This window comes from Callorhinchus milii, unplaced genomic scaffold (genome assembly GCF_018977255.1).
Source record: "Callorhinchus milii isolate IMCB2004 unplaced genomic scaffold, IMCB_Cmil_1.0 Scaffold12, whole genome shotgun sequence".
In the NCBI taxonomy this organism is placed as follows: domain Eukaryota; kingdom Metazoa; phylum Chordata; class Chondrichthyes; order Chimaeriformes; family Callorhinchidae; genus Callorhinchus; species Callorhinchus milii.
The window spans coordinates 7,692,433-7,717,911 of NW_024704753.1; the positions used below are offsets into that span (position 1 = coordinate 7,692,433).

The 25,479-nt window shown below is 39.3% G+C and overlaps 1 protein-coding gene across 2 annotated transcripts in view; it reads right to left on the bottom strand.

The window, feature by feature from the left end:
- The window catches only part of LOC103179801 (protein tyrosine phosphatase receptor type G), a 300,620-nt gene that overhangs the window by 61,489 nt on the left and 213,652 nt on the right, over positions 1 to 25,479 (bottom strand). For both annotated transcript variants that reach the window (XM_042339618.1, XM_042339617.1), the window contains 3 exons: positions 9,253 to 9,437; positions 4,898 to 5,006; positions 2,593 to 2,642 (listed from right to left, as the gene is read on the bottom strand). In XM_042339618.1, the coding sequence (XP_042195552.1) occupies positions 2,593 to 2,642; positions 4,898 to 5,006; positions 9,253 to 9,437 (344 nt within the window). The remainder of the gene's footprint in view (positions 1 to 2,592; positions 2,643 to 4,897; positions 5,007 to 9,252; positions 9,438 to 25,479) is intronic.

The following is a 25,479-nucleotide window of genomic DNA, read 5'->3' on the forward strand; positions in this document are numbered from 1 at the left end:
TACAGTTCCTCACAATTGATTATGATTTTTTGTGTTTGGTGCCTTTCATGAATCAGGGCAATATTTTTTTTCTTGAATGTTAGTTCCTACCGAGACTTTTAACACCATCAGAGAGCGGGGGAGGCTTTTATTCTGATTTCCAGTGAATTTGAACAAATATCTGTGAGGTGTAACACTAGCATTATGGGCATCGGGAGAGGTTGGAGGACAGAGAGAAGAGAAATTCCACCTTGGTAAATTTATCATTTTTTTTAGCATTTCAGAGAGTGCAAAATCTGGCAAATTCTTGAATGAAGTCTTACAATGAAACCAGTTTTCTGTAATTCTTTAAAGAACCTGAGGAAGACCGCTTTATTTTTAAAACCGCCTTTATGACTGCAAAGGAATCTCTCCGATTCTGCAAAGCGCATTTTCCTTCAGCCAATGTGAAGGATACAAACTACTGATGCTGAGAAAGCTCAGTCTCTCTCCCCGGCAGGTTTAAAATTGTAAGACTCTAATTATGACTTTAACATTTGAGTCGATTGAACCCCTGCCATGTCTTATTGTTTGAACCAATCATACGGTCAGTATGATTGGTTCACTTTACAGTCTATTCTGTGAAGCGCTTTGAGACATTGAAAAGACGTGAAAAGCGCTATATCAAATGCAAGGATTATTATTATTATTATAGTGTCTTACAATTTTAAATATAATCGGATTTAGAACAGAGGAACAGACTATATTAACAGGTGAAGATCCATGATAATATAAAGGTTATTAGGAAAGGTAGTTCAAGAAACAGCATGCGGCTGTAAGGGGAGGAGCAAGCTGAGTATTCTGGAAGGATTAGATTAAATGGATCAAAGAGTCATCTTCATCTGGCCCTCTCTTCTAATCTTGTGATAACATCTTTATATTGCAAACCTAGTCATCAATCTGGATGCCCTGCCCATACAGTTCTTACTTCAAACTCCATCTGCTGTCTATTATGTCAGGCACACGTATTATGCATTATCATCTTCATTTGCATGAAATTACAGTCAGTTATTATTACCTTTTTTAAGTTTCATGCAAAATTATTGAAAAATAGTTCTGCATTTTATTGCTCACACTCACTTAAGATTTTACATAATTTAATACCATAGATATCATGGGGATATTGCAAAAGCAGAATTAAATGTAGAACTGAAATGGTTAAATGACCAAAAAACGTGTTCATAAGAGGCATTAATAGCATTAAATGAACCTATTCATCACATAAAACACTGAACAAATCCTACTGTAAATATTTGATAGCTTCTAATAATCATTACTACTTCAACTAACACTACAAGAGGTTAACATTAAAATTAATGTTCCAGAATACAATATCATCCTGCTCCGTGGTTAATGGAATTATGTTCTTTGATTGATGTGATTAAGCACATCCTTAAATCCTGCGTGTGTAGAAGGCATGAAGAAAATGAATAGCAATAAAGGTCAATAAAAAAATCTAATGGGGGAGGCGGTGGCACGAGAATATATAAATTAATGCTGGCCAGAGAATCCTAGCAGTTTGTAGAAATCCAAAGTGATTGCTTTGCTCTTTCATAAAACGCTAATACTTTGCAAGTCAAAATATTGTCGGCACTTAAGAAGGTACTTATTATTACGATCAGATCAACATTAAGTGTTTTGCCACTCGGAAGACAAGTGCTTCATGTCGTGGACAAACAATGGAAGGCCTATTAAATAGGCTTAACAATCATTTTGCTGCCACCTACTGGTGAACTCTGAGCATCAGGAGATGGGCAACGTGCTTACGAATCAGGAGAATAGTGCTGTTGAAATTCAAATTTCTTCCTTCCTTACATTTCAGATGCGGCAACCTATTATTCAACGTAAATGGAGGAAACCTACTGATAATGTGAAGTCCTGCAATAATTTTAAGCGTGTCAAATCTGGAACGTCCTTAAATATGTTCACAGCAATGACCTTTCTACAAGTACAGCTATAACACGCTTTTGCAGAAAGGTAAGGTAACCTGCCTTTCTGAAACCCACATAGCAACATAGATTTCTTCCAGGTGCCTATAATTCCCTTATTTGTTTTCTTTTTCAAAACCTGGAGCAGGCTTGTTTGATCAAATTCAGCTTTGTACATCCTATTAAAATTAAAACTAAACATTAAACAGTAGCCCAATTCATCTATTTTGTCTTTATTTTTTTTCTAATTCATATTTTTTCCTCCTTTAAGAACAATTGTGCTGCAAATTGAATTTTTAATTTATTTGTGTGATTTGATAATTATCACCGGTGATCATAAGGACAAGCCTGGGACTGAAATTGTCCCTTATACTTCTTGAGAAAGTCTCAAGGATTTACAGAATCAAATTCACTGCCTTTTTCCACTTTAATTTTTAAATCTTAATATAAAAAACGGTATCTGATGAAGAAGCATTAAATTGCCACTTTCCTTAGTTTGGAATAAAAGCCTTCTGGATTCCCATTAGCCCAAAAATATCTCTTGACAATTGTTCACAGATGTACATTCTACCCATTGTTATGAGATAGGCCATTGGTTTGAAATGATTCAAATACAGAAATTCAACAGATTAATTCCTATACTTACCATTCTTGTTTTTATTATCCTGGTTCCTTCAAATATTCTTGTTGTATTAGCTTAAATAAGAACAAAAAGTGATTTAAATGTAAATAAATAATGAACAATACATCTGAGTTTGCAATATTCAAAGGAATTAGAAAAATACTGTAACAAAAAAGGAATTATCTTCTGGCCTTGGCTGCTTTATAGAGACGAACAGGAAACCCTGTTATAATATGGTTGTGTGGGTCCAATATCACAGAGGCTATGTTCTAAGCAAAGTGGAAAAAAAAGCCAACTTCCGGGTTATCAGGTCGCCATCGATGTAACTTCCTGTGCACAAGAGGTCAGCTATTTTTTTAGCCAGCTAGTCAGAACCAGACTCCGTGTGTACTGAAATGCTGGGGGTGAGGGCATTATCACAAGGTTGCAATTTATTTCGAAACAGATATTTTAAACCTCAGGCTCCTTCCCACAAGCTATTTGCTTATTATGATAGAGACCCCCCAAAAAAACTCTCTAGATTCCTCACCATCCATTAAACAAAGTATTACTTTTCTAAAGTTATTTCCAAACTGAAAATGTATGGCTCTCCAGCCAAAAGGCAGGACAATAGTCTCCATACTTTCAAGCAAAACCTAAATGAGAATATCATTCAAGTACAGAATTAAATGTGAAATGAACACACTCGTTGTGCAAGTTCTTGAGTTAGTTTGAAACAGTGATAAAATTGTGTTTTTTACATATGGTGTGCATCCCTTAACCCTTGGACTGAATAATTGCTTTCATCTAAAGATTCCCATATCTGAATTGTCTTTTGGGCTTTTATATCATCTATCTCACTCTCTATAGCGAGTGTGTACTGCACCACCTTATGATTGATTTTGAATTACTTCAACTGTTCCCCATCTTCTGTATGACAATACGCAACAGACATCAATCTTCTCTTACAGCAATGGCATCTTGGTGCTGTTTACTAAGCTCAATGCGTTACCAAACACAGCTTTATCATGGTGTGCAATGCATGTGCAAGAAGGCGATAACAAAAACGTTTTCATCATTCCGCAATACGACTATATTATTATTGAACTCAGCAAGCTACAAGAATGAAAAAAACTGTCACCATGAGTTATGGGAAAGAACAAGAGAGATTGGGAAGAAGGATGATGCCACAATGTTTTTACTTCAGCAGAACGATGCAGCTATAGACTTCACTGCATGAGAAAAACTCCTATGTGAAATTTGGTTCCATCTCCCCTTTTAATGACTAGCTTAGCTGATTGTATTCCCTTTGCAAGTCAGTTTCGTTTTAATATAGTAGCTTATATCTCATTAAATCTAGTGTTGTAAAACACACCACTTCTGGTCTGAAGACAGCAGATTAGGAAAAGTATAGCAGGCATATGGCAAAGCATAGCAACACAAGGAGCCAAAAGGAGGTCAAAAAAGACAAAAGAGCATGAATTATAAATATAAAACACCTCCAAGAGCAGTTTCAAAGGCACATGTAACATTAGGTTGTCAGCAGTCTATGACTGCTTAAGATTTGCTCTTGCCGCCCATGAACTAACCCAAATCCCACAATGTGTCAGGGCCTTGAAATACATTCCTATACATTTTCTACAGCAGAAATTCACATAAAATGCAGGCACCCTGAAGACGCGTAGTTACTGTGTTCTGGTAACTAGCTGGATGGACAGTCAGTCACAACTTGTTTTCATGAGCACAAAAAGCATTATGGAGAGCAGTCAAGGGTGACTAATTCGCTTCCTATTACGTTTTAATGGAGGTACCTGTATTCATACCAATCATTCATTGCAGATCACATAGAATCAACTATTTTAAGGTATTTACACAATAGTTGGAGCTTCTCAAAAGCCTTCTAAATATTCATTTTCAAAAAATTAATGAATCTTTTAACAATCTGAGTTGAATTTGCAGAAGCCCAAAATATTTAGCACCTTACATTACTTATGTTGACCTAGTTGTCAACTATTTTACCAATATTTCCATTATAGTTTCTAGGACAGTTGCCTGTTACCATAATTTGCATACCATAATGCCATAGATTTAGATTTTGTGCACTCAGGAATTGATCAGATGTGTTAAATCCTCTCCTGGCGTAGAACAGAAATATCACAACAAAGGAGTAGAAGATGCACGGCAGGGAAGACACAAAAGCAAATAAGAATAAAAATGAAACAACTAATTCCACGCGAAAAAAGATGGGAAATAAAATAATTGATTAGTGCTTAATAAATATAAATATTTCAAGCTATTGGTCACTCTCCCTATACACATGAACAGAAGAATGTTCGTCACTTCAACTCACCTTGAAACAACATTGTTTGGCTAAAATCACTCCGCAGATCATTCTGACAGACCGCTTGAACACGAAACAGGTACAGTTTATCCAGGGAAACATGATTAATAATTGCTTCCTGTGTTGGAAATACAAGAAAACAAATTACATATTTCACATTCATTAAATAAATTGTGCAAGCAATTAGTATCAGACACGGTCTTAAAATGACTAAAGCTCTTCAGGCAAGAACATGCCACCTTTTGTTAATTTTAAGCACAAACTAACATTAGTTGTGTACTCTAGGTTCATTAACTTGGGTTAATAAGAATCGTTTGGAAAAACAAAATACGAGTTAGGAAGGTTCCACACCCATCTGTTTAAGAATAAGAATGATCTTGCCTGGAGGGATTCAACTATTCCCTAAATCACAGACATACAGATACTTAAGAGACTCCATTTAAACATACTCCAGTATAAAGCCATTATCTTGTAGGTGATAAGGAATAGATTTATGAAGAGATAAGTCAGTCTCCAGTGTGACTTACTGTGATTAGACTGTAGCAAATGGACAAATGCAAGAAAAATAATTTCAATTCAGCTTATTCTAAAGCGGGGAAAGTTACACAAAAGATGTATCCCACGCTTAACACACAAGTATGGACTCTAGGCTTCAGCATTTAACAAGTAAGGCTGAGGGCGAACTTGAAGAACAGTATGGCAAATTCATATTTGTATTGGCCATCTTTAGATTTTTTCTATTCTGAGGAAAAAAAGGGCAAAAGCAGTACCATGCAATGTGGTGGATCAGGCACAGGATAATAGGTAACAACGTATCAGAGTTTGATACAATGCATCGTAAGCTTGAAATAGCGTTGAATTGCAAAAATGAAATGGTTCGTTTTGGGTTAACTCCCCCACCTTCTCCTTCCAACTGCCCAACAAGTGAGCGGCTTCCAGATGGTAAGTCCCAACAGAACTCCCTGATGTGGGAGAAACTGAATCTACAATGCGTGGATTGGTGTTACTCACCAGTACAGCATGTTCTAATCTGTCCACAACTACATCCATGTTAAACTGTATTTGAGTGATCAGGCTACCCAATTATGCCGTCTTTGTAAAGCAATACTCAACAGCAGCCTGCAAAACTCTTACTTCAATTTAATTTATTCTGTTAATTTACTTTATAAAGATCTTAAATCCTCCACTCTACTGAAGGATAGATATTCAATAGGAGTGCATGAAGTAGGGGAAAACATTACAAGATGGTCTAATGTATAATGTTTAATGAAACAGTTATCTTGATGTCATTCTCTAGTGTATGCAAATTGATTTTATCAAATTCCTCCCAAAGTAAATAATCCAAAGTAAGCACATTGCCTTTGTTCTTCCTGCCATATGTGATTTATGCCTGTAATTATTTATTTAATTTAGACAAAGATCTGATCCAAAATAGCCAGCTATGACAAAGGAGAACACAGCAATGCATCACAACACTGACTGTATTTTGATCGATCCCTAGAAGACTTCATAAAATGAGTTATCTATTATTGGAACCCAGATAACAATGTTTTTTTAAAAAGATATTGTAAGTAGAAATGGAAATGAATAAAAGAACCTTGAAATATAACAAATAGACAAAATCTGATTCTATAAAACAGTAAAACAAGGCATGGGATGGTGCCTTTGCATAAAGGATAGTGAAACACTCACATTTCATGCAATCAAAATGCTAGGAACTAAAACATTCTGTCCAGAAAATCTGTGTTTTTTGTGAGGATACAGTAAATTAGTGAACAAGATACAAATACAAATGATACAAAAACAACAAGATACAAAAGATACCAATGAAATTCATGATGTGATATTTTAGAGAAAAGAGCCGGGGAGTGAGAGAATATCAAAATTCCTTCAAGATTTCTCCACTTTAAGTTGAGAATTCACCCTGTAAGTTATTAATTCAGCCCGATTCAGCCTGGGCAGGATGAAACATCGGGTAAGATTCCTTACTCCACAGAACCCGGTTGATAGTCAATCAGCGGATCGCTTTTCTGGGGGTAATAATCCCTTCAAAAAAAATGCATAGCATGCTTTCTCTCTATAAGCCACATTGCAATAAAGTTAAGCAAGGCTAGTAAAAGAAAATGCTGCTTTTGCCTCTCCCCCACCCCAGCGAATTTCAGCAACACTTGCATTGAAAGGGATTTTACATTTAATTTTAGAGGCAGCAACTTTGTGAATGTTATTTCGTACAGTTTCCTAGTTTTATTCTTTGCTGTGCATTTATCAAACTTGTAACTCATGATTCAAAAAACAATTTATCCCTTGCTTTATCCAACATATCCTGCTGAGAACAAAACATGCCTTTTTGACCTCTCTGCTACCTTTGATACCATTGACCACTCTGTCCTCCTCCACTGCCTCTCCTCTCACCTCAACCTTCATGGTTCTGTCCTTGAATGGTTCAGATTGTACCTATCACACCGTCTCTACTTCATCTCTACGAACGGATTCTCCTCTAGCCTCCGCACCGTCTCGTGTGGCGTTCCTCAGGGCTCTGTCCTTGGTCCTCTCCTCTTCAATATCTATATGCTCCCTCTTTGGTGACATCATCCGCAGACATGGGGTCAACTTCCATGTGTATGCGGATGACACCCAACTGTACCTCTCTGCCTCCACACTCGACTCCAGGACCACTGATGTCCTGACAGAATGTCTTGGATGAGAGCTAACTTTCTACGGTTGAACATCAACAAGACCAAGGCCCTCCTGATTGGGTCCGGTCAGCGCCTTCATACCTCTGCAGCCCGTGTCTCCTCCCATACCAGGCTCTGTCACCCTATCACCCCCATCCTCATCCGACTCCACTGGCTTCCCATCACAGAGAGGATACAGTTCAAGATCCTGGTCCTCAGCTTCAAAGCCCTCCATGGCCTTGCACCCCCTACCTCCTAACTCCCTGCCATCCTGCTCGCTCCCTCCACTCAGCAGGCTCCGGCCTGCTTTACGGCCCCTACCTTACTCGCCTCACCACAGCAAGTAGGCCTTCTGCCACTCTGCCCCCACCCTCTGGAACACCATCCCGCAGTCCCTCCGCCTCACCCCCTCCCTTGCCTCCTTCAAGACCCTCTTCTTCGACTGTGCCTTTGATCACCCTCCTTCCCTCCCCCTCCTCTCCACCTTTCCCGTTCCCGACCCCCAGCTCGGGTCCAAAACACTGACTGTCCACGCTTTGGGACATCCTCCTGACGTGAAATGCGCTATACAAATATAATTTTTGTTGTTGTTGTTGCATCGAAATCCAACAAAAATGTGTTGGATGGACCTGTGCACAAAAAACTGAAGAGAACAATGTTCAGAGGAGTGTTCAATGCCAAGGTCTTCCAATGTCCATGGCCAGTACAGTTCTGGTGACTGACTGCCTTTAACGAATCCTGCTAACTAGTTTTTATTACAGTACAATAACATCATTCTTTGCAGTGCCTCTTGTGATTCAGTGTTATCAGTTAATTAGTCTAAGTAAATTTGATTGCTCATTTTCTAATGATTTCATTATTATCCTGGAAAGTGGGTCCGTATTGTTATATAATTAGCTGAGGTTTAATTTAATCAGTTTCCTTCCATTGATGACATTTTGACCCTGAAAAAAATTGGATATTTCTCAGAGGCTTGACTTTGAAAGCTTCATCAAATCAGAAGAACCATCAATGTTTAGCAAAATTAAAATCTTAGAAGAGCTAATGACCTTCTGTTACATTGTTCTATGAAAGAATGTTATTGGGAAAGAAAATGAAACTATTTGTGCAGTGCACATTGAGTTAGACATTCCCTGCTGCATTTGGTGAATCTGCAATTTCTTTCCCCAGCAAAATAAGGCTCTTGGCAGGGCATAGCCTAGGAAGAATTAAAATGGCAAGTCATTCCAAGTGAGAGATTGCTTTCATTAAACCTTAAAACAGAATAAACTTCTGATAGAAAAAGACCAATGCGCTCATTTTGTAAGTTGGTGGAAGTTATTAATTCAGCCTGATTAAGCCCGGGCAGGAACAAGTTTCCTTACTCCACAGAACCCGGTTGTTAGTCGATTAACAAATCGCTTTTCCGGGGTAATAATCCCTTCTATATTTTTAAAATAAATAATATTCATTTGGTCACTAAATCCACGACTGCTTGTGGGACACTGTTGTGTGCAACTAGCTGCCATGTTTCGCCCACAAAATATACAGTCAATTCACATTACAGAATATTCTGTGAAGTGCTTTGAGATGTCTCAAGATGTGATAAGATGCTATATCAAATGCAAGGATTATTATTAAGAAGCTATTGAGTCTGATGTTCATTTTATCTATGGATGCTGGTAAAACTTTGTCTTGAAAGGGACGTACCAAATTGTGATCATTGTTCTTCCTGAAAGTCTGCTCCTTTTCCTCTTTATCTTTAGTCCAGCTGTAGGAGATCAAGTAATTGATAATGGGTGGGTTATAGATGTTTTCTGGTTTGGTCCAGGTGACAAGTAGCGCTGTCCTGTTTACCGGCTGCATAGTCATGTTCACTGGTGGGCTGCTGCACACTGAAACAAAAGCGAGGTTGAATCACTAAGTCGACAAACATAGGAGAGCCAGGAAATATTTTCTTCATCTGCACCAAATAATTTGCAATTCACAACAGATTCACAAATCTGACCTGAACACTTCAAAATGCATTACATCAGCCTGAAGTGCTGAACTTTCATCAGTACTTGATATTTGTAATAACAATTAGGATAATTTAATGCTTTGTATGATAAAAGGAAATGTTGAACAAAAGGGAGAAAGCATTCTTTCACGAATGCACCCCACCCACATTATAATGAGTTGCGCACTTCATGTCCTGGATGAGAGCAACAATAACATATATTTAAATAGCAACATTTACATAAAAGAATGACTCAAAGTGTTTAACAAGCTGAACAATATGTAGAAGGTAAGAAGTAGGAGAAATTTAGAGGTGACTGAAGATAGTCAAAGAGTTTAGTTTTTAGGAGATTTCTGAAAGCAGGAAGGAGGGGTTTGGTGACTACCAGGATTGGTAAATATTCAGACTAATGGTGGAGCAAGAGGGAACAAGTCACGAGCAATGAATCAAAGGCAAATGATTGGAAGGTGAGATTTGAGGCATTTGTTTGGATAGAGTTTGAAAACAAAGACTAGAGTTTTGAAAATCAGCCTACTGTGGTGCAGGGAGCCAGTGAACCAAGGATCGAGGTGATTGGACTTGGGAATCTGAACAGTGCAATAGAATTCTGGATAAACTGAACTTCCCAAAAGTTGAGTCCAAGAAGGGCCAGTTGAGAAGAAATTGTCACAAGCTATCATTCAGCTGATAAAAGGCATGGAAAGGGTTCAAAAGCAGTTGTAAAGGGTATATGGTCAGCATTCTGGAGCGAGGCAGTCCTGGCAATACATCAGATGTGGGGTTGAAACCTCCACTAAGGGTTGAACACTGACGTTGCACATCACTGCATTCTGGCTGGTCGAGAAGTAAGGGAGGTTAATGGAATCCGGAAGCATGGAATCAGCAATGCAACATGAAACACTTGGAAATCATTGTTGCTTATAAATGATATAACAGAGGCTTATAAGTCAGGGTGAGGGGCAACCTATCTGGAATGGCTAAAAAGCTGCTCGTAGCAAAATATTTTAAAGCTGCGTAGAAATACTGGCATGCTTGACAAGCTAATTGTACATTTTCAGAATGAATTATTAAATCACTTTGGGAGATGGGAGTTAATTGGAAGAGAATTTATTATTATGAAAAAAATCTTACTTGTCCTATCCAACTGTCCTGTGACAATTTTGCTTTGAGTAAAGCACTAGAATTACATCATTAAATATTTGATGCAATAACTACTGCAACTAGCTCCTTTCACAGTGTACATACATTGAGCAGTCACTTTTTTTGTTCCGGAGTTTTAAAAAGGTTTTAGGAGAGGTAGATAACTGAAAGCTCTTTAAAATTCATCATTGTGAACAAAACACACAATTTAAATGATTCAAGTATTTAAATTACGATGTAAAAACTAACTTTGTAACACATTCTGAAAGCAGAACCCTTTTGATTTTGTGAATTGCTCTGACAGACAAAGGACCTACACTATAACCCAATTCTGAATTTGTTGATGGCAAATTGGGCAATCTATATTTGGTTAGAAAGTACATTACAAAGGGCAATACATTATTAATTAAAACACAGATTTCCTTCCCTTTCCCTCCTCTCTTAGTTCCTCACACATTTTATTTATTAATCCTGAATGCAGACAAATAACTTGTCTCTAAAACTGTGCCAATCCTGCTCTATCATCAGCAATTTTAAAGCGTTTACATGAGAGGAAGAGGCTGGTTTGCCTACCTTCTCTTTTACTGTGTACAAAAGTTGAGGTGAAGAACAGCATGAGAGAATCCTGAGGGATCAACCTAGCTGAGCACTTCCAAGCACAACAGGTTGTGTTGAAATCTTTGAAAATTCCATCGGTGTACAGCCAGGACCAAAGCACTTACTGGTTTAAGATAACTGAATAACAACTTACAAGCAGCATAATTATGTTTATCCTTCCTATCTGCAAATCTCTTTCCAATTTTAGTTTTATGCTACATCTGATTGTTGTGCTCCTATCCCACTAACTAGCTCCTATCTTTAACACAAGAGAGTTTATTTAAAAAATTTAAAAAAGTCCAAGGAACAGTTTAGGAGAAAACTAATTTGGAAACGTTTTTAAAAACTCTGCTTTCCAAGAGATGCATAAGGTTTTCAATAATTTTTAATAATATTCAGCCAGAATACACTGTGCTAAAGAAACTGTCTGAAGAAGACATTTTGTTTTTTTAGACGATGCCTGCAAAGGTGAAACATCTTCATTGAAAAATCAAATGGTACTCGTGTGAAGGGTGCTATAAAAATGCAAGCTGTTGTTGTAGTAAACTTTAACTTAATGGAATATTAGTTTCATCAGTAAAGCAGGAAGAATTTCAATTTATATTGCTTGATCCCAATGGCTTCTGTTAGGGACTTGCAATTCAGGGCACAGGCAGAGCTCCATGAACCAGCACCAAACAATGGTCAATTTTAATGCTGTTGAAGACCTGGGAGTGTGACCAGGAATAGCATTATTAAGAAGGATCTCTTAAAAGTTCATAGGTTTGAAGAGGCAGACTGTGATGGAAGCCAAATCCATTTGAAAAAATATTTATTTCTCAAAGTTGTTTTGACAAACTGGTTCCAGCACAAATTTCTTCAGTGAAACATCACAGATTGGATCAATAAATAAAAATAATCCTTGCATTTGATATAGCGCTTTTCACGTCTTCCAGACATCTCAACGTGCTTCACAGAATAGACTGTAAAGTGAATTGACTGTATTTTTGTGGCGAAACACAGCAACCAATTGCGCAAAGCAGTGTCCCTCAAACAGTGCTGGATTGAATGACCAAATTATTATTATTATTTATTTATTTATTTTGAGGGGATTATTATCGCCGGAAAAGTGATCCGCCCACCCATTCGACTGACAACCGGGTACCTACTTACTGCTAGGTAAACAGAGGCGTGTGGAGTAATGAAACTTGTCCAACGTTTTGCCCTGCCGGGAATCAAACTCAAGTCCTCTCATTTGCGAGGCGAGTGCCCTAACCACTAAGCTACAGGATTCCACTTTGAGAAAGACAGCACTGTAAACATAGGAGAATATGTGTTCCATTTTGTCACGTACTCCTAGGATTTCTAAAATGGTTTCAAAAACCAATTCACATAGGTTTTGGAATTATTAAATCATCAAATATTTGTGGGAGAAATGTGGCAGCCAATTGCGCACAGCAGTGTCCCACAAACAGTCGTCGATTGAAATGACTACTTTTTTTTGAGGGATTATTATCAGGCGTGTGGAGTAAGAAAACTTGCCCAAGGTTTCACCCTGCTGTTTAATGTAAATCGGGCAATAAAAAAAATTTTCTTCCGAATAATTTTCTATGCCATGCGATCTTTAGTAAAAGCCAGCTTTAGGTTTCAATGGACATTTGCTTCAAAATGAACTCCTGGACATCTGATCAGATGGAGAATAGCAGCTGTGATCCTTGGCAGCAGATGGCACTATAACTCCACAAAACACTAAAAAGCATCCAAATTCAATTCAACACATCAGTCAACATTAGTGTTGACATTTTCATCACCTAACCCTGACAATTTATTTAACATGAAGCTTTTAAATTAAACACTTGATTTGATTAATCAAACCTGCATGATTCTTATAGCAGGAACAGAGTTGCCACACAACTTCAGTTTCCACACAAATTCTTCCAGATATTATGAAAGCAAACCATTACTACATTACCCTCTTCCAATTAACAGAATTTCCATGAATATTTCATTTTTCAGTAGTAGGGATTTCCATACTCTTTATTCAACTTAGCCTAAAATACCTTTGGGGGACATACTTTCGAGTTTTTCCTCATTTACATTTTAAAATAAATTGGCTACGCTGGCGCAGAATTGCATTAAATATAATGATTCAAGTTGATTGATTTATTTCCAGCAGTAGAAATAGTAAATACCTGGAGCAATTGAACACTCACTGACCCCAAAACAACAGAATTTACATTGTGGTTCAACTTTATTTTCTTGTAAATTGGGTTGCCAAGTCATGGCATTTAAGTTGATTTTGGAAATGATCACAATTTATTAACTTTTGACTGTTGAAATACTTACACATCACATCACCAATGTAATTTAAGCTGCAGTGTCCAGTAATGCCAAACTAATTTGGCATGAAGATTAAAGTCAACAAGGTCAAATTAGTCGCTAACTTTTTTTNAAAAGAGTATTATCAGTTACGAAAACATCAAAGTCTTCACATCACAGCTCAATTTCAACAACAATCAGTTTATCTACTATTGCTAATGACTTTTGCTTAGCGGTAAAGAGCAAAGGTTAACAGCACAATTGCACAAACCGTGCATTCCTGAAATTGACCTCTGCAGCAAAACAAGCGATATCTTTGCACAGATGTTATCAAGAAGTTTCTGTTTTATTTAAATACATTGTTGTTTTTAGCATCTATCAGTACAGTATAAGTTTTTACACTTTTGTTTCTCATCATGTGAATGATTAGTTACCAAACCTATATTTTGTTTCATTCTCCATTCTTCCTAATAGACACGTGATCATCGTGTGAATGAGGTTCTTGTTCTAGTATACTATATCATAGATATATCTACATGAAAATTCATCTTCTATGCCTTTGTTATATGTCCTATTATATCTCTAATTTTCTTTCAGGAGCTTTAACCATCTCCAAAAGCCTCACATATAGAACTTTCTCAAATGTTTTTTCAAGATGCAAGTTAATTAAGAATTCAATAGATTCATAAAGCATTACCTGTTACTTCTAAACTGTGCTGACAAATCCTCATGTTCCCTGTGCCTTTTAACTGAACAATGTACTTTGTATACTTTGTATACTGCCTTCAAACATCACAATCTGGTCTAGAATTTTAGTTTCACTTTTTTCTAAATATTGGGTATATATTAAAATTTTACATCTCATAGATTTCAGATCAAACTCCTGTCTGTATGGAAATCCTAGAATGATTGATTGAGTGATATTTTCCCGTTAATTTCCTTTTACTTAATTTTACACGTAATTCAACTCAACTCATTCATCCACGCCAGTGTTTATAATCCACGTGCTTCCACTCTCTCCCATGCACTTCTATTCCATTCTCCCACATTCAAGTTTGTGTGCACTTGAAAACAATCAACACTTTGCAGGTATTTCATGATTTTACTTATTTATAAAACACGCTCTGCTGTGCCATGAGCATACATTCCGTGCAGTTCCCCAATATTGACAGATTGTGTTTTAAGCCTGTAGGACAGACCGAATGCTTTGCAGTGCAGTTCATACAAATTGTCTTCCTGTCTGTTTACCGTTAAACAAGTTTGTGCCATGTAAGTCTGTACAGTATTCTGTTAGCGCCTCCCTTCTGTTGTAACTTGGCTGCAAGCAGGAGGACTGAGAATGCAGTGAGCTCTGCGTTCAGGCACGGGTGTATGTGCATGTGACTGTGTGTGTGTGTAAGCTTTCAAAGTGCTTTTTAATTCTATTGCATTTTTTTTGGCAAGAAGGAACTTGGACATTTAAAGTGCCTACAATTTCGCAACCTCAGGCCCGGTGCAGTCGCTAGTGTAATGACTGTTTTTTGCAGACGGTTTTTCTTCAACAAGTGCGTTTGAAAGTATTGATTCAGTACACAGTGTAATTGAATAGTTGTTTTCAGAAGGAGTGTCATCTAAACGTTTCTTGAGACACTTGCCGAGGATCTTGGTCCCTCAATCCATGACAGTTTGTGGGACACTGCTGTGCCCAATTGGTTACCGTGTTTCGCTCACAAAATATACAGTCAATTCACTTTACAGTATATACTGTGAAGCGCATTGAGACGTGTCGAAGACGTGATAAGGCGTTATATCAAATGCAAGTATTATTATTATTGTTTATTTACGTCTGCTTGGGGTATACTTCCTGAGTCAAAAATATAGGTTAGGAGACTGGTGGGTAGAATCTATTCCACACATCTGCAATTTCCTGATTTGATCAGGAAGAGATTGATCTTAAGGTGGGTTATGAAGGTGAGTAGGGAAGGAGGCAAGGACTGCTAGATGAATTCCAGAGAGTGGGGACAAAGTAGGTGAAGGGTTGTACCCAATTGGCAAGTTTAAGGAATTTGTGCAATGAATAACACTGATAACACACCATTTCTGCTACTACAAACACAGCTAAAATAGTTATTGATTTATGCAATGCCCTTCCCTATACTGCTCTCTTCCATTTTCTTACAATGTTTTGATTGAGCTTAATTTTATATGCCTCCCAGTCCTCATTATTTTTATTTCCTTGCAGACAATAATTTTAGCAAAGGGCTTTAAAGTCAGGTACACAAGAGAACATTTGGTAGGAAAATGTAAAATGAAAGATAATTAGGCATAGTGAGCTTGAAGAGAATGGAGATAAAGTGAAAATGGCAAAAACAGAATATCTTTTAATCAAAAATAAAAAAGTATTGACGCTTTGTAGATAAGGGTTAATATTATAACAATAAAATTTCTGCCATCCAAGTATTTTTATTATTATAGTATTAATTAGTTTACGTTTCATGATGAATATATCAAAATTGTACAAAACTGAACAACCCAGTTGGGAGTGAAATTTCTTTTGACGTCCAGGCAAATCTAAGGGATATAAGGGATCCCTTTATTTAAAGTATACTCTTTATTTAAAAATGTTTTGGAGCCCATCTTAGAAGTTTCTTATCGTCAAATTCTTGCTTCATTTCTTAAGTTGGCATTCTGGGAAACCATATGTCCAAAACCACACTCGTCACTTGGGAGCAGAAATATCAGTAGTTTTAACAAATCCCTGTTTTCAAGCTTCATTGAACAGCAGGCACTTTTAAGCACTTAACTGTCATGAAACTACAAAACTCCCCAACCTAATTATCTTGTCAGAAGCAGGTATCAGATTTGCAAAGGCAGCTGGACTGTTTCTTTCAAAATATGGAACAAAAAGTTAAAGTTAGAATAAAAAACATTTCCACTACATTTTTCTCAAAATAGCAGGAACAGCAGATGGAAATTAGGCAGCTTTTATTTTTGAATCCTTTCTCAGTTGGGCGTGGGGTTGGGAGGGGAGATTGGTGCTTCTCAGTGAATGGTCCGTTAGCCTACACATCAGCTCAGAATCTTAAAAAAGGACCATTAACAGATTAATTCCCTGTGTTATTACGAATCCTCCAATCTTTGGGTTTGAATATCACATGTAACATTAGCTTTATTCTGCATTTCCTATGCCATCCCAGATTTGTTTTGGTTTCATTTTTTTTCCATTATTGGAAACTGAGTTGTACTGGAATGTCACATATTCTTACTGCTGTTTCATCCGGTTGCTTTTTCCTAAACATCCATTGAACAGCATTTCACAAACTATTATTGACCTGTCAAGCTGCTGTTCAATGCATTCTGGTCATTTCTGATGAAAGGTCATGTCATGATCAAAATCCTAACATTTTGTTTTAGTTGCTGATTGACTTGCTGCAGATTTCCAGCATTTCTGTTTTTTTTCTATTTTGCATTAATTTTTCACTTCCTCTATATTTCTCTTCTCCTCTCCCAAAGGTGCTTGACTCCTTTCTTTCTCTTGGATATGGTTCTACGGACATCGGATTTTCACTGGGATCTAACCCAAGTGGCCTTTATTACTGGGTGTGCCTCGACAGTATGCACCTTCCAACAGGAGTCTCAGGAAATCAGGAGCAGGAACACTGGCTAGTTGTTCCTTCCCCATCTGAGGGATTCTACGTATAAATTAGGTTCTTAACTGATGCTCTGACTGGAATGAGCACAGACGTGATGAGAACCTGCAACTAAACTGGCTCTGCATGGGTTGTGCCTTTGGCCACTAGGTCTCGCGGGAGATAACATTCCTGTTGTTATTTCAGATTCCTGATATTTGCACGGCATTCTACTCCAAGCAGACACAAGCTCTCTGCAAAGCAGACATAGATTGAATTGCCCAAGAGTAGACAGGAAGCAATGTGTCTAAGGCATGTGCATATTGATGAGAACCAGGCTTTTTCCAAGTAGGACACTTAAAATGCTTCTTAAATGATTTCCAAAATTTAACTTCCAATTCTGACCTGCATTTGTTTCTCACTTGTGTTTATATATATGAAAAGTCTCCTAGTATTTAACGACGACCAATGCAGTAAAGAATTTTAAGGTGCGGTAAAACCCAATTGAAACACCTCCTTTAAATTAATTACTGCAACTGTCAGTGGAAGTTAAACTGTTCTTGCATAAAAATCTTGGCTGATCTTTTCTGCTATTAGGTATTCAGCACAGAATTTCAGGATAAACAGCCATGAATGACTGCTTGGTTACCATGGTTGCTATGCTTCATGACTATAACAATACCCCTGCAGCATGTAAGGAACATGCTTTTGAAATGAGTGGGAATAGAAATAATTTTCCTGTGGAGAAATATTCACATGCTTGGTATCTTTCTGTCCATTTGCAAAATAGTTACAAAAAAGTGTAGACACAAACACTGAGTGAAAGAAACATCTTGGAGGGAAACAGAAAATATAATCTATTCCCCTTGAAGATCTAGCTTGTCTTAAATGTTGAGGCTGCGCACACCCTTAATTAATGAAGGAAGCTGGCTGAGTTTGACTGTTAGGTCGCCCACTTATCAGAAAAACACAGCGGTATCTTTATACGGTCTGGAAAGAAACACTTTGGTTATTCATTAGCAATGAATAGATCTAAAGCACGAAAGCTACTTATTAAATATGAATACCTGCTCTTTGATGATTTCAACCTAAGTGAATTGGTTTTTGAAACCATTTTAGAAATCCTAGGAGTACATGACAAAATGGAACACAGTCTCCTATGTTTACAGTGCTGTCTTTCACAAAGTGGAATCCTGTAGCTTAGTGGTTAGGGCACTCGCCTCGCAATGAGAGGACTTGGGTTTGATTCCCGGCAGGGCAAAACGTTGGGCAAGTTTCATTACTCCACACGCCTCTGTTTACCTAGCAGTAAGTAGGTACCCGGTTGTCAGTCGAATGGGATGTCTGGAAGACGTGAAAATCGCTATATCAAATGCAAGAATTATTATATTATTATTTAAATTGCCTTATTTTATGCATCATCATAACACATATAGGAAAAAATCATTTTCTGGACTTTTGTACCTGAGGTGAGCTAAGCAAAGTCACAGTGAACTCTGAACCTTGAGTTTCCATTCAAAACAAAAATACACATACTGGGAACTCAGTTGGTGGAACACTGACACTGGACTGGAAAGTTATGCATTTGAATCATGTTGAGTCAACTAAGAGCTTCATCCCTTTGAGATCAATTAATTGGATCCTCCTGGGAGAGGGGAGGTAAGCAAGTTGTGAACTGCATTGCAGTGGAGTCCTGTAGCTCAGTGGTTACAGCACCCGCCTCACAAGTGAGAGACTTGGGTTTGATTCCTGGCAGGGTGAAACCTTGGGCAAGTTTCCTTACTCCAAACACCTGATAATAATCCCTCAAGAAAAAAAGACCAATAATAATTTGGTCACTTCAACCACGCCTGTTTGTGGAACACTGCCGCGATTCGCCCACAAAAATGCAGTCAATTCACTTTACAGTATGTTCTGTGAAGCGATTTGAGACGTCTAGAAAACATGAAAAGCGCTATATCAAATTCAAGGATTATTATTATGATATACCAGGCACACCAGCAGGAATCCGAGGCAGATCTGAAAGTATCTATATAAAAGTACATTGAATGTTACACATCATTTGGCACAACTAGTCTGTGCTGGTGTTTAATCTCCATATGATCTTCCACCCCTCCTAATTTCCTCTCTCATACCCCTCAATTCCATCTTCCTCATGCAATTATTCCCTTCTCCCTAGTGTCCTCAACCCCATGAGCCAAATCTCCAACAAGAGATGCGATCCTCAGGCAACCAGTATCAAGTTTCTAGGTTACCATTTGAAACTAAAAAGATAATCTTTAGACATAGTATACGTTATAGCCCCCAAAAGGGTGAAATGATGAGTAGAGCTATTAAAATTTGAACCTACTAGTCCCAGGTTCACTAATCAATTCACTGAATTCAAGATCCTCATCCTCGCCTACAAGGCCATTCATGGCCTTGCTCCCTCCTACCTCTCTAACCTACTATCCCCCTACCTACCTGCCCGTACCCTCCGTTCCTCTGGCTCCGGTCTGCTCCACATCCCCCGCCCCAACCGCCCTACCATCGGTGGTCGGGCCTTCAGCCTCTCAGCCCCGAGGCTCTGGAACTCCATCCCCCAGTGCCTTCGCCGCCTCCTCCCTTTCCTCCTTCAAGGCCGGTCTCAAGACCTTTCTCTTTGACTGTGCCTTCAGCTCTCCTCTCAACTCTCTACCCCCTCCTCGCTCCCTCCCTTCCCTCCCCTCACCCTGACCATTTCCTCACTGCTCGGGTCCTGACCCAACTGTACAGCTCCTTGGGACGTCCTCCCGATGTGAAAGGCGCTCTGTAAATGAAATCTTGTTGTTGTTGTTGTTGAGCAACACAAATGCTTTACACCGATACTTCATAATCAGGAATGTTAACAACAATGAAATTAATCTGGATTTCAAAAATGGATTTTCACTGTCAATTCTTTTTTTAAAAATTCAGAGTGGCCTGGACACTGCAGTCAATAATGCAGCTGGAAAAATTGCGACAGGTTTAAATAATGTGCAATATAGTTTATTAATAAACAATTCTGAAGAGATTTCATTTAAATTTTGATGGGTCTGCATGTTACAAGAGATTACTAATGAATATGTCGGAAGACATAATGAAGCTCAGTATCTGTGAAGTGAAATGCTGAGCAATTAAGAATGAATGAATAAAATCTCTGAGCAGTGAGAGACACTGCACAGCAAGAGGTCAAAAGAGCGAATTGGAAGAAACAAAACAAAAATAGGGATTTCTTTGCTGGTAAGTTTAACACACCTAAGTTGTTCAGAACCATGGACATGTGCAACCCAAATTGTAGAACCAAGAAGGAACCACTTGCAAAACAAAAAAAACACTTCAAACAAAATCAAAATCAAAAGAATTGCTTTTTTGTGCAGATTGGCCTGACTTTAAGGGAGCACTCTTTCATAAATCAAGCAGCCTTTGCTGAAACTGCTAACTGGAATTTTGTGCAGCATTTGTCTATATGTGTAATGTTTAGTGGAACAAGAGTAAAGAGTTAACACGAGCCATTCCAAAAACCAATTACACTGACAGAGGAGAACAGGTTATCTACTCCCTGAAAGGAAATGATGCAATAATAATAATAATAATCCTTGCATTTGATAAAGCACAATAACCGTTGCATTTGATATGGGACATTGCTGTGCACAATTGGCTGCCCTGTTTCACCCACAGAGTATACAGTCAATTCACTTTACAGTGTATTCTGTGACGTGCTTAGAGACGTCTCGAAGAGGATTATATCAAATTATATCAAATGCAAATATTATTATTATTATTACAGTGCCTTATCATGTTTGTGTCCCACAAACAGTTGTGGATTGAGTGACCAAATTATTATTTATTTTGAAGGAATTATTACCCCCGGAAAAGTTATCCGGTAATTGACTAATAACCGGGTTCCTACTTACTGCTAGGTAAACAGAGGCGTGTTGGAGTAAGGAAACTTGCCCATGTTTTGCCCTGGCGGGAACTGAACCCAGGTCCTCTCACTTGCGAGACGAGTGCTCTAACCTTTGGGTGAGAGATCCTGCCTGTCTGTTCAAGAAGACGTCAAAGAACCCACAACACTAGTCTTGTGTTCACCTACAAACCAGTCACTGCACTTAACAGTAATTACTGTGAAGTGTGTTTCATTTGGATAAGGAGCTATTTCAAATGCAAATAGTTAGTCATAAATTTCTCTGTATCTCACTCTGTCTATAAGCCAAATTATTATAGTTGTCGACTGATGCTACATATGCTGGATTTGCTGCTTGTTTACAACATTATTTGTGCGTGCAGCTATTGAACTGTTTATACAGCTCAGCCACCAGAGATTGCTCATTAATGATGTAATGTTCCTCAATCTGCTGCCCAGGCAAAATATTCTCAAGAAACCAACTATCCCCAGTCATTATAATCTTAAGTGTTTCCAATTGACAATGACTTGCTGTCTTTGGATATAATCAAGAGTAAAACTAGATTTATTACAATTGGCTGACAACACTGTCATCAGCTTGAGCATAAGGATTTTTGGGAACCTAGAATATCGCTGTAATATGAGCATCAGTAATCCTACTTTATTTAGTTGATTTTTTATAGTGTGACAAATTAATAATATTACACTATATTTTACAGTTACCAAAGCTGCTTATAAATGGAAAGCTTGAACATGCTTGCTTGTAATTTTTGAATTGGGGTACATTTCTCTCGGCTTTGGGAAAAACTGCAGCAAAGAAACTCCAAATGATACATTCTTTCTGCCATGCCCAATCTACCAGCCTGATAAATGCCTGCAGCAGAAGCAGAAATACTCTGTGACTAAATGCCAAATAATATTTTCCTTAGAGGATAGAGACAGCATACTTTGAAGAGCATGCTGAATGATAGATGGCTATCCAACAACAACAACAACTTGCATTTGTTCTCTCTCTCTCTTAGGTCAGACCTTCGGGGCTAGGGTGGGGGTGGTGGGAAGGCTATCTTTCCCGCTGCTTGTCCAGCTAGGACCACTCTACTCATTAGTTAGGGCTTTCGCTTGCAGGGTTAACAGGAGCTTATCTCCCCTCCCAGCCCTGACCAAGGAGTCCTGTAGCACAGTGGTTAGAGCACTCGCCTCGCATGCAAGAGGACCTGGGTTCAAATCCCGGACGGTTCAGGGTGGTACCTTAGGCGTGTTTTCCTACTCCACACATACACCTCTATTTACCTAGCAGTAAGTAGGAACCCGCTTGTTAGTAGATTAGCAGATCGCTTTTCTGGGGTAATAAGCCCACCCCCTGCAAAAATAATAATAATAATTTGGTCACTCAATCCACGACTGTTTGTGGGACACTGCTGTGTGCAATTGGCTGTCGCGTTTCGCCCGCAAAATAAGCAATCAATTCACTTTACATTGTATCTTGTGAAGCACTTTGAGACATTTAGAAGACGTGATGAAGCGCTATATCAAATGCAAGGATTATTATTATTATAAGCCCCCTTCACGCAAGGAACAGTTTACAGTCTGACCCCTGAGCCAGGGTAGAGGGAGGCGGGAGGTCACTGTAAGCACGATCAAAAAGGAAGGTCTTTAAGTGGGATTTGAAGGTGGGGAGGAAATGGACATGGCGGAGGGATTGAGGAAGAGAGTGCCAGAGATTCGGGGTGTAATGGTGAAGGCAAGAGCACCGATTTTGGAAAGCAGGGGACAAGGGACAAAGCCAGAGCCAGCTGAGCGGAGACAGCGAGTAGTGGATTTTGAATTAATTGGATTTTGTGTACGGCGTAGCTGAGGCGACCAGCGAGGAGGGCATTGGAATAGTCCAGCTGGGAATTAACAAAGGCATGAATGAGGGTTTCAGCTGCATCGGGCAATGTGGCGGAGGTGGAAAAAAGCATTCCTGGTCAGGGAACGGATGTGTGGAAGAAAGGAAAGCTGGCGATCGAACTGACGCCCAACCTGATCAATCCAGAGCTATGAAGAAGAAAAGGTACAGTATATTTGGTCTTATAAAATTTGTTTATGGGTCTCCAAAACAGTACACATTGTTCAGTGCAAAACATGACATTAGTATGGTAACCGTATTTCATAAATTTAAGTAACTTTGATGAATTTACAACACCAACAAAATTACATTTGTAATGCGCCTTTCACGTCTGGAGGACGTCCCAAGGCGCTGGACAGACAGAGTTACGGACCCGAGGTGGGGGTCGGGGTGGGGGAGGGTGGAGGGCAGGGGGGGAAGCAGGGAGATCAAAAGCACGGTCGAAGAGGAGGGTCTTGAGGTGGGTCTTAAAGGTGGCGAGGGAGGGGGCGAGACGGAGGGACTGTGGGATGGAGTTCCAGACGGTGGGGGCAGAATGGCAGAAGGCCCTCCCGCCAATAGTGGGGCGAGCGAGGCCGGGGTCGTGAAGCAGGCTGGAGCCCGCTGAGCGGAGGGAGCGAGCAGGGTGGTTGGGGGTTAGGAGGTCGGAGAGGTAGGGGGGAGGGAGCAAGACCATGGAGGGCTTTGAAGATGAGGACCAGGATGTTGAACTGTATCCTCTGTGTGATGGGGAGCCAGTGGAGTCGGGGGGGATGGGGGTGAGAGGATCGCGGAGCCTGGTGCAGGAGAGAACATGGGCTGGAGAATTCTGAATGATCTTGTTTGTTTACCTGCAGTTTTGTTACAGTCTAAATTAACTTTTAATGCACCACAGACCGGATTTCCTTAAAACCAAGTCCCAAGGTTCATACAATGACTCAGTGACTTTAATCATTGAGGTTTGATGCATTGATACTGATGTCACTTCCCGTGTGTCCTGTATCTCCCTAAAACAAGATTTCCCAGTACTCAGCTGTCAAGGATCAAAAAAGAATAATGCTAACCTGGTGAGGTACATAAGCATCCATGAAGCTTATTGAAAGGAAATTCTTTCAGAAGAGTCGGGAGAAGGGAGAAAATCTTTGAGGGAATAACACTAGGTTGGTTATTTTGGAGTCCTGTAGCTCAGTGGTTAGTACACTCGCCTCGCAAGCAAGAGACCTAGGTTCGATTCCCAGCAGAGCAAAACGTTTCCTTATTCCACACGCCTCTGTTTACCTAGCAGTAAGTAGGAACCCGGTTGTTAGTCGATTGGTGGATCACTTTTCCGGGGGTAATAATTCCTTCAGAAACCCCTGTTAGAATTTACACTTTTTGTATAATGTTAGAATCATAATAGATGTTGCGAACGGGTTAACTTTTAAGTTAAGTGTGTTGTGGGCAGCTGGACTGAAACTCCCTGCACGTACACGAGATAACGGACTGTCTCAAGGACAGTGTGTTTGTGTGTGTGAGGCATGTACACCCCATGAGGTGTTCACGTGAACCCAGCATGATTTCGACCGGGTGATCTGATATCCACACCATGATTGGATGAATATTGGTATAAGAGTTCCGATAACTTTGTGTACGGGGCCGTCCCGGGTCGCGGAGACAAGGATATGGGAGATGGAGCCGTCCCGGGTCGCGGAGACAAGGATACGGGAGATGGAGCCGTCCCGGGTCGCGGAGACAAGGATACGGGAGATGGAGCCGTCCCGGGTCCCGGAGACAAGGATACGGGAGATGGAGCCGTCCCGGGTCGCGGAGACAAGGATACGGGAGATGGAGCCGTCCCGGGTCACGGAGACAAGGATACGGGAGATGGAGCCGTCCCGGGTCGCAGAGACAAGGATACAGAGATGAAAGACTGAGAGCTGGAAACACTAAGACTGAGGATATCAGATGGAAGATTGAAAGCTGTAAGCAAGAAGACTGAAATAATAATAATAATAATAAACCTTGCATTTGATATAGCGCTTTTCACGTCGGGAGGACATCCCAAAGCGCTTCACAGAACACACTGTAAAGTGAATTGACTGTATATTTGTGGGCGAACGCGGCAGCCAATTGCGCACAGCAATGTCCCACAAACAGTCGTAGATTGAAAATGACCAATTTAATTATTGTTTTTGTTTGAAAGCATGAAGAATCAAGCTTGTGTGCTGGAAAGACACAGTGTTGAACTCTTGAACTCGAGATATCTATAGTGGTGTTATTCTGTTATAAGATCTGTTGATTGTACCGGCCTTTGGTCTGACCCATCGGGATATTGGGGAATAACGAACGAATTATAATAAAACAGTCTGATATCTGGTTAGAGGAATTAGCGTTATTTCCTTGCAGATTTGGCTGATTTTATTTTCTAACACCCCCCCCCCCCCAAATAATAAATTGGTCACTTCAATCCACGGCTGTTTGTGGGACATTGCTGTGCGCAACTGGCTGCGCTTTTCAACCACAAAATACACAGTCAATTCACTTT